General features: G+C 32.1%; 1 protein-coding gene across 1 annotated transcript in view; it reads right to left on the bottom strand.

Moving 5' to 3' along the window:
* Positions 1-19,856, bottom strand: part of LOC105252098 (acetylcholine receptor subunit alpha-like) — a 160,858-nt gene that overhangs the window by 109,357 nt on the left and 31,645 nt on the right. The window contains exon 3 of the mRNA XM_011259314.3: positions 1,805-1,849. Within this exon, the coding sequence (XP_011257616.1) occupies positions 1,805-1,849 (45 nt within the window). The remainder of the gene's footprint in view (positions 1-1,804; positions 1,850-19,856) is intronic.

A 19,856-nucleotide genomic window follows, 5' to 3' on the forward strand; every position in this document is an offset into this window, starting at 1 on the left:
TAAATCTAAGTAAGTTATCAATCTATTGACCTATATGTAATGTTTAAAAAGACCAATGAATGATACTATAGAGTGAAAATATAGTAGAAAATATATAAATAATGTGGAATTAATTTATTTTATCGTAAATTTTTATTCTAAATTTTTTATTATAAATAATATTATATATTGTAAAAATTGCAATCATTTAATTTTGATTAACTTGACACTATATAGCATTATATTAATTAAAGCAAAGTTATATTAAGACGATAACAAACGGTCATAATATTACTGTAAATGAGCGTAAAATTATGCTCATGTATCGGTGAAAATAAGTAGCCGGCAATGGAAGGAGTTTTTCTCCTTCATTGACCTATGATACAGGTCAAAGCTACTTTATCCTTGGCTAAAAATAGCCAAATGCCTGGATATTCGAAAAATAAGTTAATTTAAAAACGTGCAATGGCACGTAATAAACGCGTAAATTAAACGGATAAAATAAACGGGTACGCATAAAATAAATAATAACATATAAAAATAAACTCAAAAATTCGCGAAAAATAAAGAAACACTGCGTTCGTGTAATAAAATCCTAATTAGGGCATATTCCCCAAATCTAAAAAAATCGCATTTCCGCTGGTTTAATTTGCAGAGCAATTAGGGCTGTTAGGATCATTGAAACTATTAGGATCGTTAAAGTTGTTAGGATCTCTTAATAGGATTGTTAAGTAGGATCATTAAGGTTGTTATGATCGTTAGAATTGTTAAGATCACTAGGATTGTTAGGATCATCAAAATTGTTTAGGTTTAGGATGATTAGGATTGTTAGAGGATTGCTAGATATAATATTTTATATAGTAGGATTATCTATTTATTATAACTTTATTATATTATAATATGAACGCCGGCCATAATTACTGGTAGAGTCACTCATGTCGGACAGATCGAAGGCGAAGAGTCAGACTAAGAGAGATACCGTAGTTACAATTATTATATTAATATTTTTGAATGAGATGGAAGGAAAGGATGATCGAGAAAATAGAGAAAAGTGGCTTCAGTGATTTAAACATCTTTTACCAGAGCCGGATGCATTAAAGATGCGGAGGCTCTGGGGCAACAAAGAGGTGGAGATCCCTAACCATCTTTAACCAAAATCAAATAGAAATTTTTACGTTGTTTAAATAATTTATTGCGAAATAACAAGGTCAAGCAATATACATAGACCTTGTAAATGTTGTATACCATTCAATAAGAAATTTTACCCAAAAATTTGTGTTGTGGAGGCCCCTCTCTTGTGGAGGCCCATAGACTTCAGCCTCTGTTGCCCCCCCGCCCCCCTCTAAATCCTGTCGTTGATGATTTTTGTTATTATATCTTATTCTGTACATAGGAAAAATTATTAATATCACACAAATGTTCATCACATTGATAAACAAGACGTAACATAAATAATTTGCAGTTATTGCGGTCGAATACAAAGTAATAAAACATTCGTTGTTTCTTAAACTCAATTGCGTCGTTAATTTTTTCTTTCTAACATAATGGTTCAATTACGAGTAGTAATGTAAGTTGTTTCTAATACCTTCTTTTTTCTATTAAATTTTTCGTGTGTCGCAAGTCAGTAGAAAGAAATTCCTTACGATATATGTATTTTATGATATATTACTTGAATTATATTTAACTTGGTTAAAGTTGTTGGATAATGTTAAAAGTTTGAGCATTTTCTTGTGATAAATTATGATGAAAGATTGTAAGGAAGATGTTTGATAGAGATAAAACATCCACAAATTGAGCATTTCAAAATAAATCACTTATCGCTTACCTGTTCCACCCACAGATTTGTCGTCATGATTTGGTTTTTCAAATTCTGCAACAAAAATCGATTTCTCATTAAAAATGCAAATGATTTATTAGTTGCGATTTATGCATTACGTGAGTTGATTATCTATCAATAATTATATTACCTATTTTTATAGTTTATTCTAATTATTCTCAAATTAATCATGTATATTTGTTGCAATATTTTTGCGATTTATCCCACATATTACATCTTGCTTTAACCTTTTATTTACTTCGATCTTCCCATCGAATCACGTATCTAACTCTCAATAATGGTTCCTACGACGCTATTTGGCAAACGTTTGGTAATGGGACGCATTCTATAGAAAGCATGCAACATCCCTCACGTCTCCTTTTTGTGCCTGTCACCGACAGAGCATTGTAATTTCCGGATTCAACGTCGGCCTGCGACTAATTGGACCAACTAGCTGGTCGAGCGTATAGATGGAACTTGCAGTGGTAATCCCAGTTATGGACTACTGGTATGCGATTTTGGACTTTCTGCTATTTCGTGAATCTCCGACATTCACAATTCAAACTATTCCGCACGTGGAATCTATACACGCGACCGCTCATGTTTGCATGCACGCGGAAATCTAATTTCGACTGAATGCAAATGATGTGTGTCGGAGCTAGATTTACCTTCACATACTTACGTTATATTGATATAATCGTCGTTTAGCTTTGGATGATTAATTGTATAATTATATTATTGAGAGAGAAAGGGATATTATCTTAATATCAATTATTGTAATTAATTATTACAATTGTGACAATAGAATTAATTTAATAATATATTACTTTTAAAAATATTACAAAGCTTTTTATAGCTTTTTATAAGCTTTTATCAGCGATGCATTTTTGTAATATTTTTCTCGTCATCTTTATATTTCTGATATTTTCGATCTTAACGCGCAATAAAAATTCTTCTACGGTTCGTGAATATTATCATGTGTCAAAATAATAAATATGTACACTCATTATGTTGATGCTTCTGCTGCGACATCGGTGAAAAGATGTCCGACAAGATAATCGCACCGAGTGCCGGTATTGAATGGATATTCACTCTGTAGGGTGAATTATTCTCTCGCGATAGGAAGGCGAATTGCATTCACATGCAAATGTAATAATACCGATATAGCTTCGGTCTGTACGTTTCGCTGGATCGCAAATGTAAATGTAACGAAGGGTTGATGTACTACCACGGCGCTGTCAAGAAACGCCATCGTTAACGTTACTTCACTTGAAAAAAAGCTCCATTTAAGCCACTATTTGTATAATTATAATCATATCGTACAGAGACAATATTGAAAGAATTAATAAATGCGCGCAAAATAAAAAAAAACGGAATTAGAAAATGTGATGAAGCGCTTTTCTTGTAAATGGTTAAAATTATTTTCAACAATTCTTTAAAAAAAATGTATTACGTTTTATTCCGTGTTTGCTCCATAATTCAGAGTTTCATCTTGACTTTTCATTTTAGAAATGATGCCTCACCCAAAGAATGTTATCTTGTTAGGAAGGAAAACAATATTTGACTTTGACAAATATGTACATACATTGAATGTTCGCGAAATTGTGGAACTCGGCGGCAACGTGCATTATAGGAGTCGTTAATTAATTCAGGCTCATTCGATATACGTGCGTTATTCGTTTGAAATTACTGTCACATCGATTGTGGCTACGGGAAGTGGAAAACTCACATGTCGGTTTATACGATTGAATTTCCGCGCCGATGCGAAAACGACTGCATTCGTTGATGCGAATAATCAATTTTGACGCGGGGCGATATCGACTGTCTAAAACGGCAGCAATAATAATAATAGTAATAATCTCACATGTTATCTAATATGGTATACCAATAATTTAATAATAGCATCAATAACAAAACTAATATAAAACAATGTACATGTAATGTCTCTAAATCATACATATTGAAATCATTATTATTATGCGGTACTAATCACTGATAATACTAATAATATCTTTGTTATTTGGCTTATAACATTACCGTGAATAATTAATTAATAATGGCAATAATAACTAGCAGTGACTGTTTTATTATTATTATTGCAGTTAGGTCATTGCTCTAATCGATCATGAATGTAAAGAGAGAGACATGTCCAAATATAGAAAGACAATAACTCTCCCGACTATCAATTCGCAACGAATTGCGAGTGTAGAATAATGATAATTAGCAAATTACTATACATGTAATTAAACTCTGATTGCGTCGAGGCACAGACGCGCGAACATATACCTATCTACCTGTCCCTTCGACCATTAGTGCGAACGCGCAATATGTTAATTGATTTGAGCATACGTGACGGCTTCTAGGTACACAGGTGCGTATTAGTATCCCTCGAATGTGTGGTGTCCATGAGGCACGTAAATGGAAAATTCCTGTCGAGTTTCGCGCGTAGACGCAAGAGTATTCGCGCAGCAACCGTTCCTAATTAATTCCCGCGTTACACCTCATGTCGCATTGCGCTAGTGGTTCCGGGAAAGGATGGACTCTGCTTGCTTTAGTAATGATAATGGAGGTGATAATTATTGCATGGGATACATACCCGATCGCTATTTTCCAAAGGGAACATATTTAATGAGAGAGGAAAAACAAAAGCGCACGTTGTAGATAATAATTATGTTTATTATCACTTAATAGTGTTCCATTAATATTCATAATTTATTTAGATCTATAATATCGAGATCATATATATACATACACTAAGCTCATAGAAATTATATCTAAATATGCCAAAATCATTTGATTGATATTGGTCGATCTTATTAAATAAAATTAATCAAATAATATTAATTAATGATAAATAATAAATTAAATTATATACTATAATTTATATAATATATCCAATATAAATCTCCTGTCTGTATAGCTTACATTTGATATTACTGATAAATCGTATAATAAAATTTTATTTCAATAAAACTGGTTTCATTCTCTTCTGTTGTTTTGAGAATCCACTCGAGTGAAAATGTGCACCGCCTTATACTTTTACAGTCACTTTTCGCAATGACTATAATGTTACTGAACGTGATGCAGTTACGAGAAGCGCGACAGGAAAAGTAAGATAGTGAGTGGCAAGCGTTGTTAGGGCAGATCTAATTTGTATCGCTTTTCGAAAGTGTAACGTCAATTTAACATGATTTAGACTCGGTGATAGATAAGATTTACACCTACACGAACTTTCTATAAGACGATGTGGAAGAAAATAAGAGAGGCAGAACACAAGGTGTATAATATCAACTTTCAGTCAGTAAATAAGAAGATTGTTTGTGTGTGTTAGATATATTAATGTAAAAATATACTATAAAAATTGTATAAATTTAAATTTTAAATAAAGAATTTTGCAATTAAAAACAATACGTTTCAAGCAATATTTTTGCAGAAAAAAACTTTTTGCAATAACAATTTCAGGATTCAATCAGATTAAGGCTTTAAATGTAAATTTAGTTGATTAAAAACGAGGCAGAGAATATTTTATATGTAAAAAATTTGCATATATATTCATATATATGCAAAGAATTGGAAATTATATTTTTTTTCTATTTTGCTAGACGTAAAACATTAAGGAAAACTATTGGAGTTTAGTAGATTTCCACTTTACTTTACTATAGCGATTTATCGCATTACAATATTGCGCATAGTAAGATACTCGGAATAAATCGGTGACTGTAAGTTATATAAGTGGAAAATGTTATGAAGTTGACAACATGACGAAGAACAAAGGTAGCAATGCTCATGCTCTCGAGAATAATTTCTTCATTTCTGATGTCGTAAATCAAAATGACCGATTGGAGTAGGATTAAAGTGGCAAAAATAGATGTATGCTCGGGACGGCTGGCACCGTGGAGATGAATAATGTTCTGTTTTCCGGCGTTGAATATTTAAGATTGTTGAATATTCACGAAACGCGTGAAACGTTTTGACGTGACAACACAAATTTACGTGAAGCATAATTTTTTGCTTATAATGGAATATTTTAGACAAATAAGGATCCTAAATGGTTCAGAAAAATTTCTTATTCAAAGATCTTATAATCTAATTTTAAAAAATAGTACATTTAAATTTATATATTTTAATTAAATAAACCATCATTAACTAAATTTTTTTTATAAATATTTTTCTTGTTATATAGTTACAGTGCTATCAATGAATAGCTTTCTAATCTATTTTGGGAGATTTATCTCAATTTTTTTTACAGTTGAAAAATATCATATTATTTTTAAATATGTTTAAGCTTATCGAAAGAATCAGTTTTATACACATATAATGCATATTGAACGTGCATATCAACTTCTGCAACTGACATGAATTTAATATATGCTTCAAATGCATTAGGAGCATGTAATCATTTAAATGCCTTAAACCACAATAATTAAGAAATATTTTAACGATTGTTGAAACGCTGACAAAAAACTATACTTATTTCCGACGGATATGTTTCCACAAACCAATTTCTTTTCAGCTGAGCACCAGCTGTTGGAAATGCGAGATTTTCCACGTCATTTCCACGCAACGATAAAATATTTTGCATTACTGCGAAAAGAATGTTGCATTATCTGTAAAATAATTTTTGTTAAAAGAATTATATGTAAAGCGAAGTATAATAGTATTACTTCATTTATATTCTCGAGAGACTTTTAACATTATTTTTTTTGTCGGATACTTACATTGCTTAGCACTTATAAGATTTTCAGGGATTCTCTTTCTCTGGGAAAGACATTATTTAAATTCAAGTTAACATAACTGCATAGTGAGGTCAGCTAAAAAGGATTATTTCATTAGAAACTGGGCACGTTTAAAAGGAACTTTTGGGTCAAGGAGGAAAGCCCGTTTATTTAAAAGTTTCTGGTGGAAATAGCGCAGAAAATCCGCTCGTGTGAAAAGGAACGCTTGACGCTCTTAGACCTGTCGGGACTTTTCCGCGATTCTGAAACTGCTTCCAATTTTTAAACGCGATACTCGCACGGCGAGTAGAGTATGTCAAATTTTATACTGCAAATTTTAAACGCGTGATTTTGAATCATTTTATCGAGAAGCATGTGCAGAGGAATCTCGCGAACCTCTCGAAATGCATAAAATTCGGCATAAGTTCGCTTTTTTATGGAACCTCTGATGCGTATATTTTACTTATGAAAACGTTATGAATAGATCATATGTTATGGGTGAATCTTGAAATAAAATCGAAATTTTAAAGTTGCGATTTAAAATGACTACATTTTCAAATACAACGATATCTAAAATTTTGAAAAAATTTATGAATACATTTTATTGTTTTCCATTTACCAAAATTTCTTTTTTATTATTTCTCCCGGCTGAAAAATGTATTCTCTCTTTAAGAAATATTATATCTATCTACTGATTTGAAATGTATATGAAAGAGATCGGATGCAGACGCTGCATTTTGTATTCGACGCATCAAGAGCAGCTTAAGAAGAGTGCAATATTATTACGGAATCATAACAAAGTACGATGTAAAAGCCGGTGCGCCTGACGTATAATGAAATAATCCTTATTTTATTATATATATTCCACTTGTCATATACGACGCGTCTGCATTCGCGAGTCGTTGTTATGAATGATGCAATTGCACGAAAATCCGAAAGACATTCTCTATGAAAAGACTTCTGCCATTTTACACAATTGTCAGTGTCACATTATTCTTTGCACTGTTAGAAATAGTGATTAATTCTTTTTATGATTACTATAGTTGGCGGTGAATAAATAATTTAATCACGATTGGAATGATCACTAAACATAATTTAGATTAATTTTATAAATTATATTCGATAATCAATAATGACTAATTAAAAATGTTATTGTTGCAATTATTATAATTATTTTAAGCAATATATTAATGTATATTAAATTATTGAAATCAATTTTAACGCAATTATATCGTGATGAATCTTTTTGATCGATTAGAAAGTATAATTTCATGTTTAATTCATATTTGATATTTTGATAAATCACTTAATTATTCATATGATATATAACTATGTTATTAAAATTATTAATACTGAATCGCGGGATCTAAAATTAAGATGTTAATAAATTAAATAGCAAGAAGCGGATTAAAAAGTCTAGTGAATTTAGATGAAATAATGTCAAACTTTTCGATGCAGTTATATTCGCTTCCCAGCACAAAATCGCCATATGCCGATCGTAATTGAATATCCATTCGTATCAGCAGCTTTCGGCGTGGCCACATTTTTACCCCGCCGCCCTCGCGCGCACAACCTGGGAAAATTTACATATTTATGAGCAAATCTCCCCTGGTTTTCACAGAAAGCTTACGGTGAACGTAAGCTATTTGTATGTGTATGTATGTACATACATACGAGTACTCCGAAGCGAGTGCTCGTTTAGGAAAGGTACGAGCGAATAAGCTCACTATTACGCAAGAGTTGCCCGTCAGTTTCAAGGCATATGTACTTACGCACGTTTATCTGCATAAAATTGGGTCGAAATTTCTCCGAACGAAGAGTGCAATTTTTTAGGGGATTTATTGAATTCACTCGGCATCTCTGAATTCTTGCATGAATTTGCGAGGTTCAATAACGAGGTTAAATTTGGTGACATTATAAACTCTTATTTTAAATCCTTCAATTTAATTAATTAATCATTTTAAATATATATATTAATTTTTCAAATGTTTTTTAGGTATTTCATTTTCCTCAGTAAGGATAGATCTCTTAATTAATTACAATTACAAGTATTTGTATATACGATATGACTCATTTATGTCATCATTATCATGATAACCCAATTGACATTTGTGCATTAGCATCAGGGTAGATCGTGGCGTTGAAGGGCGCAGTTCGGGAGTTCATACTGACGAGTGCGAGAGGGGGATGCTTATCGCTAAGAAATTCCGGTGCTAGAAGTGGGGATAACCAGATAGTGTTTGATCAATGAGCGAAAGGGGAAGCGGATAACGCGTAAAGGAAAGAGAAAACGGAAAGGCGAGAATGCTCTGCGTTAAACAAGGAGATGTCACTTTAAGAAAGTTACACGAAAAAGTATTCAACTGACTGTATGCGTCGATTGCAATACTTCGAATAAATAGAACGCGCTTTAGACGTGTCGAGAGAGCATAAAATTAAATCCTATGAGAAAAGGAAAAAATTATTCCCGCGAGAGATCTTAAAATCGTTAACATAGTTAACAATTTTAACAGAGATTGTGTCAATTGAGTCCAGACTAGATGAATAATGTTAATAGCAAACAAGGAAATTGCTCTCGGAAGAACTTTAGATATCCAAGATCGATCAAGAGTGGAAGATTAATGAAGATCGAAGTCACTGATAGATATTAGCGAGCGTGCTAGACAGGTTCTTGCCGTAATTTCACATTCCTGAGCGACGGAGGTGAAACGACGAGATTCATTATGATTTCCATCATATGTCGTCTGACTATCGTCTTCGTCTCTTAGACAGCTCGATTAAACCCAGCACGGTCATGTCAATCTCGTTGACTCGTTTCTAATTATGTTACATTTCCTACAATTACGAGTTCTCGTATATAATTATATTCTTCCGTCGGATTTGTGAGAAGAAGAGAGGTAGGAAGACAATTTATATCTAATGCCACTAATTTTTCATTAAATCCATGTCGCATATATATTAAACGTTACATTCTCATATCTAATGTTTCAATTCTAAATTTTGTAATTTTTTGCATCTCGTTTGAAATTTATACACATATCTATGTAATACAAATATTATTGATCAGATAAAAACGAAAGTTATGCTTTGTGAACGAAAATCTTCTCTAAATAAAATTTAGAAATTTTAATTAGCAAATATTAAGATGTGAACTACGCTCTTAGCCTGATGTAGTTATTAGTTTGCAATGCTATTCCGACCTAACGTGCGCTTGCTGACGCGTAATGGCCTGTAATGCATGATTCCGTGTACCATCTATCAATATCGATTGTAATAAAGCCGATCAGTGGCTTTCTATCACCACTCCGGATCGATTTGTAACATTCATCCGTGGAATCATAGCATTGAGAATTGGAGTAAACGGCTGTTGGGTATTCATATCGAGAAGCAGTATCTTCCCGACCACTTTCGTAGATTAGTGGCCTCGTTTATCCATTATAGGCGATGTCTAATGCAGCTGTCGCCGCGTATTTTGCGCGAAATAATTTTCATTTACATGGCAGCACGTCTCGAAGCAAAGATTAGATACAACGAGAATAATTCTCGAGAATACTTTGCTACTTTGCTATATACAAAGCTATGAATGGGAAACATAAATCTAAAAATTTATATTTTTTAAAAGAAGTTTACGATAAAATTAAATATATATGAATATTTTTAGTATAAACTAATAAAAATAAATATTACTTTTTCTCTATTTTTTTTTATTTAGCAATTTGTTCATTTTATCTCTCTTCGATAAATAAATTTTTGAACAAGTTATTGTTATTGTTATTGTTATTGTAATAGATAAAATTGTAAGTTATTATAAGTTATTGTTATTGTAATAGATAAAATTAGATGGATTAAATAGATGGATATCTATTTAATGTAAAGCACAACAACCGCGAATCTTTCTGATAGACAAATTATTCATAAAGCGAACAAATAAAGTTGCCGTTACATCGCGTAGTAACACTGATTAATAAATAATTTTTTAATGTAACGTAATGCAGCATTTTGGACAAACAAGGACAGGTAAATGTTTGAAATTTGACAAACGAGAGATAATGCGTCTATCCAAGCGATAAAAAATAAAAGACAAAATATATAATATACTATATAATAAAATAATACAGTGATAAAATATAATATTATTTATCAGGAAGACACTGTGCGAATACTTTGAAGTAAATTCCCTTAGAAATAGCAAAATAATTTTTAAAAGCACACTAAAAGCATAGGTGGAAACTTTAGTTTATCGAAGTTGGTATCTACATTATCAATGTGCCAATTTTCTGAAAGTTTGCAATGTAATTTCGAACTTCTTATCTTGACTCTGCAATGTACGATATGTGAAGTTTCTTTCATTTACGGTTAAATTCGAAAATGAACGATTTTAACAAATTCTTTAATTAAGCTGGAAACGAGCTTACGTTGCAATTATTACAATAAAAAAAATTAAAAATATTTTGGAAATTTAAACTTATGCTGTTGTTGAAACGAGTGGCTTAATTAAAGATACCTACAAGTGTCGTTGACAGAGCAGAATACCGTAGTTAGTTTAATGATGACGTATGCACTCGAGAGGCATCTCACGAGTTGCACCGCCACAAAGCGAAGCCCCGACCCAATAATTACGTAAATACCGATGTTGTCGTAGCACGTCGCATGGGGATGATGAAGGAGTCCGTTAGGGAACATCGAAATTTGCGTAACGGCTTTGCTGCTAAATGTACGTGGCGCCTAGATTTTCACGATTAACGGATATGGCTTGGTCGAATATAATTGGTCGCCGATTTATTAATTCCTTTTCCCTTTATTCATGGTAAAGAATTAACGAGAATTGAAGTATTCTCTAGAGAAATAATTAAAAAATATAAGTAATCGGAGAAGAAAATAATTTAACGTGCTTGTTATCGACGATACATTTAATAATACATAGAACAAAAAAATTTCGTTAATTTATTCAATTCATTTTATGGTCCCCGGTATTTCAGTCACGAAACAGCAATAAGATTCGGGCGCAAATGAATATCTCTCCGTAAAGTTCCCGAAACTTTCTGCTCCGCGTTTATGCGGCGGCACGATTTAAGTTGCTGTTATGCAACGCAGGAAACGTTCGTGAAAGTTACACGAGCCAAGTACATCGCGGACTATCATTAACTCTAGCAAGACACGATCTCAAGCCTAATTTGCGAGGTTCATGAATTTAAAATATCTTTCGTGTATCACGATCAAGTTAGCATCTAATTAAAACTTGTCAACCTTATTTCAAAGAATATTGAAGTTGAGAAGATCGGGATCTTTTTAATTTTACGCGTTTTTTTGCAATATTGACAGTTATGTCACTGAAAACGATATGCTTATTTAAAGAGACTTATTTAAATAGAATATCATGGACATCTAGTTTAAAAAAAGATTGAAAAGACTGAAGTTATTATTTTTACAAGTAAATTAAGATATAAAATTTATATTTCTTTTAATTCTGTAAATATATCGTTTGTTTTAATTTAATAATACATTATAATAAAATTTCGTTATCTAAAGAAGAAAGAAGATATTATTAAAGAAGAACGTTATCTAAAGAAGAAAGAAGATATTATTAAAACTTTTTAAAATTATTCTCAAAATATTCCCAATATTCTTAAAAAATCTGAAAATGAAATTTATTTAGCAATTTCAATTTAGTTTTATAACTATAATTAATTATTCTACATATATTTCTATCATAATTGTCACATAATAATGAGCTATAATAATCGTATATCTTCCCTCATTACTGTTTAACGTAAAATATGTTTACGACAGACATGTACTATGAGTACCACAATTACGGGTTATATATAGTGTCGGGGATAAACACGAATATTCCGAGGGAATTTAACGCAAAATCAGACGGGGAAGTTTCCTCGCGGAAGAGTCGCGGCCGCGAATAGAACAGAGTCAAGAGGTGACGCCGCCATTATTGTGCAAATTAAGGAAGATGTAAATTCTTTATCATTTGCATCGCGCGTAAAGCCGAGGAATATTCAACTACGAGACGCAAGATGAAAAGAGAAAAAAAATCGTCGGAGGATTTCTCTGCGCGAGACGAGGGTAGTCATATTATGAGAGATTTTAGATATTACCAGGGATTACGAGATTTTCCGAGGTTAACGCGGTACATTGGCGATGACAATTTAGGACGCTTTGTATGAATAAGAGAAATTTTGTCCTAATATAGAACATATTTCTTGAGCTATATATAATTTATACGATTTACAAGAAATTAGAGTAACGTCGTCTTGAAAAAATATATCTTTCGAAATATTTCAAAGTAAAATAAACGACAGAGTAATGTGTAGGAAAGACTACAATAAAATCACAGAATATCAATGTCTCAAAATTATACGAATTTTCACCCTTATTTCGAACAAGTATGTCGCGCATTTTAAATGAATATTGAAAGCATTATGAATAACTGCAAGTATATCTCCATTACATTCTTGTGGAGTCCAAATCGATTTTAGTGAGACATTGTATAATCTCGTATAGTCTCGTATTTTAAAGATATGAAATTTCGAAAGCGTGAACCTTGCATTTCGTCTCATACATGCGATTCTGAAATTCTTCAGTCTGGTATTTGCGTAATCATCTCAAAAGCCACTGATCAATGAGTGGCTCCGATCGTCATATTGCACAAGCGAGCTATTCCAATTCCTGAGCAAGCTCGTATCTGATTCGGGTTGACCTCCGGTTTAGGAATGCTAGGAATGCCAGGGGCTCATGGACTATAGCATCGGCACACGCCCACGGTTCATCGCCCACGAATTGCTATTATATACATATAGGTCGCGGTGGTTTGGCACGCATGAGGTTCGGTAGCCGCAGCGAGGCTCACTCGTGTCATTAACGCATATCGATACGGATATATTCTGGTTTGCTTCGCTCGAGACCTGTCAAATAGACGCGAGAGCGCTTTACTCTATCAAAGAAACGCTCCTGATTAGATACATCGATGCAATTTAAACTGACCTCTAATTTAGACACATTTCAAATGAGCAAACATATTCGAGTGTGTATATATATGCTCATATTGCATAACACATTGTTAATTATAGTTATTATTTCTTCAACTATACTAAATCATATTTTTAAACTTACCGATAATATATAACATATATAATAGATATAGAAATACGAGCAATATATAATAATTACATGTCCGAATTTATCATATATTATATTTTTTGAAATAGTTTAAAAACTTTCACAAATCCATTCTTTTGATAATTAAAATTTTTTTGTCTCAGCAAAATGTTAAGGACACTTGAGCTATATAAGATTAGAATTGAGAGATTATTTTATGCAAATTAAGAAAAGTTTTTCAAAAGTTTTATTCTCTGCAATTTATATAGCTTTGTACATTATTTTAATTACTTTGTACATTATTTTAATTTACTTTAAAACGCTGATTGCATCAAGGAGTTACTTAAATTTTCTGATGTAAGATTTTTTTCGTAATACACATTAATGATGTAATAAATGCATCGCAATGTGGCGAATTTTGTATTCCATGTAATAAGAGATTTTTCTTTTTTTTACCACGGCTTATTTTAATATAAATATACATATCCGAATATTATGCGTAGCACCGGGTCGCAGATGCACTGCTAGGAAATGAAAATTGTTAAAAAAATCTGCAGCAGGATATTTAATACCTTTGTACCTGTATTTTTCGTATTCTTACAACTTTTGTGAAAATTATTTTATTTTTGCAAATCAAGATAATTTCTTGCGAAATTTTAAAACAAAACATATATGTACAGGGATTTAATTAAATTATGGGAAGTTTGATATATTATTTAATATTATTTAACCACGAATATAACGTCCGCGGTTTTAACGCTCGTTGACTTAGTAAGGAGTGACAAATAATTACAATTCGTCTATTACGTTTTCATTTTTTTCAGACAAACCGCATTAAGCTATATGCTTACTGTACTTTAATTAAATCCGCTCTACAACAACGTCCTCGTTACTTCTCGACTGTATTCCGAAAAAGAGGAACAATAGGGAGGTCGTTGCAGATATTGTGGTGCCAGTTGCGCGGTCCGCATTTTGTGGCAAAAGTTCATCGTCGCAATGGACTAAAGGACTTACTTTGCAGTATCCGATTGAACATTTTATTAGGTTTCAGTTTGACGTGAACACTATTATTACTTTGTTGATATTGGATATTAAACTTATCACAAAATTAATGAATCCGTATAAAACTGTAATACTATATAACGAAAGTAATTTATTGCAAAGTTCATAAAATTTTTATGGGTTTGACTGATTTTATTTGTTGAAGTAATTAATTTTTTAAAAATTATTTTGTATACTTAAAAAGTGCAAATTTACTTAAATAATGAATTAAAATTAGAAATTCTTCATATCATGCGTGCTTAACAATGATATGTAATATAAACTCTTTGATCACTTTTTGCAATATTGTGCTGTGATGCACATCTCCAAAAAACATCCCCAAAAAATGTTCATTTTCATGACAATGGGCTTCCGAATGTGTTATATAAAGAACGATCTTATCGCGGAAATCTGCGAATTAATGCCGAAAATCATGTGGCGATTAATCACAAAATTATATCGATTTAATTAAGATATTAAATTTTGCAAACTCAATTAGCATATTTAGACACGAGTTTTTAACAAACCATGAAACGGTGATAGAGAGATTGTGCGGAAAGAAGATATAGAGATGAGTAATATATTTTAGGAATATTCACTATGTCGAAAAGAGCAGATGACTGTCATTTTTCAATATTTGCAATGGGACCGATATCTATAACTGTCATACTACGCATACGAGATTCCCGATGGACGCATCGAGCAGGAAACGCATTTGCATTCGTGGTTTTCGCATGAGCAATGCGAAATTTCCATGCTATGTCCTCAGGATTTCCGATTCTCGTTTATTACACGGAAATTTTAATTTTAATATAATTATTTGTAGATATAACTATAAATTTTAGGAATTTTTAGAAATTTTAAGGAAAAGTTGTTGCCTGTATCTGACATGTTTTAAATCTATAAACCACTAAGTGATCGCATCTATAATAGGCGATTCATTTTCAATATCTGACGCAACAAATATATATGTGAGAAGCACATTAGAAAATGCATAAATTATATAATATGAACAAAATACGTCATATATTATATTGAGAATCTGCAATCTCTGAATTGAACAAATTATTGTCGATCGGGATATATAATGTGCTATATCTTTCCGCGTTAAATTCTTGAATGGAAATTTTTTGTAGATAAATATTGCCTAAACACAACTATCTTAAATTATTATAAAGATGAAGTAAAAATTATTAATAAAATCGAGACAAAATAAAATAAATTAACATTTTTATTAAAGATTCGCTCAAGATGGAAACAAGATTTAAACTTTCGAAATTTAAATTTATAATACCGATACAGACAATATTTTACGAATTATCTTGTCTTGAATCTTGTGCATTTTTATATACGTGTACACGTATTCATATATATCTGTTTGATAAATATCTTTCTACGTAAGCGCGCGCAAACAAAGTCGCTTCACTCTTTCGATACGAACACTCATCTAAATATAATAAGTGTTTCCGAAAGATTCCCTTCCTCGCGGCTTTTACTCTTCACGACAAAATGCTCCACGCGAATATATCTTTGTACGTGCCCCGAGTCAAATATAAATTGCAGTTTATTTGATGACAAATTTACATCTTACCGCGAAAACGTTTATTTCCTGCATGTTGTTAAATAAAATGATAAAATGATTGAAAAATTCATGCACGTGTGCGGATTCAATTATAGATGCATATCAAATATTGCATAACCAACCGATAAAGAAACCCTATATACCCTATATTTCTCGTTTTGTTTTGTCGATGCTGTCGACGAGCGCGGGCGTATTCGAAATAAATCGCAAGAACGTGACAAACCGACGAAACGCGTGAGAAACACGCGCTACAGTTACATATATCTCCTTCATATTTTCCGCAAATATTGCTCAGCAATATATTGCGCCTGTGGCGTCAATTTCTTCCTCGTTCACCATGCCGCTGGATCGCTAATACGGGGTGTTCAGGTTTACAACTCCCATCGTCACAATACTTTGCATTCGCGCATCACATCCGGAACACTATTAACACTCAAGATCTTACATTGCGCAAATCGCTCATTGCCTTATGGAAACATTGTTCTAAAACTGCCACGTGTAACTTATTTTCTAAACGCACTGGTAGAATTTATAGAAAAAAGAAAGAATAAGCCAAGGGCTAGATAATAATGGACGGGATAAAGAAATAAAACATAGTCAACATAAACTTTCCACAAACTTTCCATATACGATACTTATTTAAGTAACAGTTATGATAAGTACGAATTGATTGTATGATTCAATTTTGTTGTGTCGTTGATATCATTCAATTGCTTTGTAAAAAATTTTTAATAATAATTAGTAATTTAATAATTTAAGTGCCTAAAATTCCTTTAAGAGTTGATTAAATATATTTCGACAGTTTGAATATGGAATAGATAAAATATGTTATTTTAAATGTAATAAAATTGTGCAAATATAATACATATATCTCAAAGTAATTATAGTGTTCTTGTTTAAATTTAAACAAGAAAAACGAATGTTTAAATTTGTCAAATTCATAATACGATTTATGGATATACAAACAGAATAATAGGAGTAGTGATATGATAAATTAATCGCTTACTACTTCAATTAGTATTATCATCGTCTGTTACTTCGTGTGTATCTAGTAGATGTATTTCTCCATCTTTTGCACGCAACAAGATCACACGGTATAGATCGGAATAAATAGAATGAGAACATCGAGAGAAAGATAAAGAGAAGGTTGAATTGGTGGACGACAATGGTGGTGAGCGAGCATTGGGGAAAATTACTGCCCTAGTTGGAATCCAAAGGCAAGGTCCATGTCGTGAACGACGAGGGATAGGATACGTAGGAGGCATTCATGCGATCCTTTACGTATGCGACTACAATAAGGCACCACCGGACCGGTCTATGTATCACTTCCGAAGTATATTTGTCACGATTGTGTGAACCCATTATATTTTCACTACAAATTTTCGCTTCGTGAGATAGCTTACATCATTTAAATAGCTCGACAATATGAAATGTAATATCACATTCTATAAATTCATGTGTGTTTACTATGCTAGTAAATCTGTCAATTTCTGGAACCATCGTAAGTAAAATTCATCGTAAGTAAATTATTGATAATTAGAGAATGTATATTATCCATTAAAGAAAATAAAATGCTTGATTCTTATCTTACTTAAAAATTAAAAAACAAATATGACTTAATATGAGTACATGAAAGATAAGTTCTTAAGTATGCGCGCATTAAAAAGACGAAAAATTTATTGAACAATACGAAATATCGTTGCACGCGGCACAGTCATTGCGCGATTCTTAGAAAGCAGGATATAATGGTGAAACGTATTATGCAAATTTCTAGTCATTTCCAGACACATTGGGTGCGAAGGTAATGTTGCATGTATTTTTAAAAACGCATCTTAGCAAACGAGAAAAAAACACGCGGTGTTTCCAACTACTCTTGAGAGTTTAAAGCTGAGGTAATTTTAAATTTACTGTTTTACAGAATACTATATATGGATGCGTTAAATTTATATTGAAAATTTAAAATTAGAAAATATAGTTATCACAGTTTATCTCAATCAGGGTAATTTACATTGACAATATTGATACATATTATTATACGTATTATTACTTTTCCTTTAATGCTTAATTACGTCAGCAGTCCCAAAACTGGAATTTCTACTATCAATACTAACATTAATTACACAGCAATTTAATCGCATAATAATAGTAATTTAATATATAATGAAAACACAATATGATTCTCATTATGTTAAATTAAGCATATATAAATGTTCTCGCAACTTAATAATAATTGCATAATTGTCAGAACCAGAATTATCGAGAAAATACAATAAAAAGCATTGCCAAATGAGAGCAAATAAATATAAAAATTGAGAAAAATGATAAAACATAAACGAGAAAATAAGTAAAGTATTAATTACTTAATTGCAATGTTATTGTAAATTTTTCCGTACTAATAGCTTCCGTGGGTGGACATATAATATGTGAGCAAGCATTTTATGCTTCATTCCTTTTTCTCATTCCGCTTCTCGACACATTACGATATTATGCTTGTAATCGGCATGTGGCCTCAGGCTACATATCCAGAGAAATTCTGACGCCGTGCATGCCGGTAATTTAGGTCGCACGTGACTCGCGATATGGAACTTTGTTGCTTTCAGTAAAAAGAGAAGCGCATTCAAATTCTAACATTTGCCTCTATTACGACATCTTTCAAATCCGCAGAGTCCGAAAAACTGGGGCACACCTAGTTTTTGAAAGGATAACTCTTTCCTTTCTTCTTTCCATTACTTAAAAAAAAATAGCCTTTTCAAATGCGAAATTTATTCCTACATTACTTTGAAAATAGTTAATAAATCTAATAATTAAGTAAATAAAACAAAAAAATATTTTTGAATCAAAGTAATAATATGTAAAGAAGAGAAATGCTTAAAAAAACAATTTTGCTAGTAATACCGAGTATTTGTGAGAAAGAGACAATCTTTTTTTTTCAACAGCTTTATACACATTTATAAGACTACACTTAATCACGGCAATGCTCGTTTGCCAGAATTAAATTTAATTGCAACATCGCCATTATAGTTCTTATCGTCGTCGGTGTCTCAGCATAAAAATGATAGCTCGTTTAATCGTCCTTAACACGCGGGGTACACAACGGTGGATTAAGCGCAGTGGGCGCGGGATGGCACGGGGGGAGATTAGAATATCCTCGTCTCGGTGAATTTCTCAGGTGAGAACGACTTTCCCCGGCATACTCCTCATTCCTGACATTACCCGGGACTTCCGACAAAATTATTACGGGCTAAAGGGGAGTTTCGGCAGATACCCGCGCCAAGAGTAATTAAATTTCGGTATGTATGCATGTATGTATGCGCTCGAGAAACACCGGATGACAGTTGGGAGAATGAAATGGGAGCCACAAGGATGACATTTGTAACTGTCGTCGAAAACAAGTACAGTGATAAAGCAAAGCGGCGCTTCTTCCGTTATTACTGATTAAATAATTCTGAAGTAAAAGTCGAATCGGCTTAGTTAATTGAAAAGAAAGTATTCTCATTTTAGATGCTTATCGCATATTTATCGAGTGAAACTCCTTAATTTCTGAAGTTAGGAAATATAATATGAATTCTATTTTTCCTTCTTTTTAAATTTTTTTTATTTTTACTTTTCTTTC

This window comes from Camponotus floridanus, unplaced genomic scaffold, assembly GCF_003227725.1.
Source record: "Camponotus floridanus strain SB8 unplaced genomic scaffold, Cflo_v7.5 scaffold3, whole genome shotgun sequence".
In the NCBI taxonomy this organism is placed as follows: Eukaryota; Metazoa; Arthropoda; class Insecta; order Hymenoptera; family Formicidae; genus Camponotus; species Camponotus floridanus.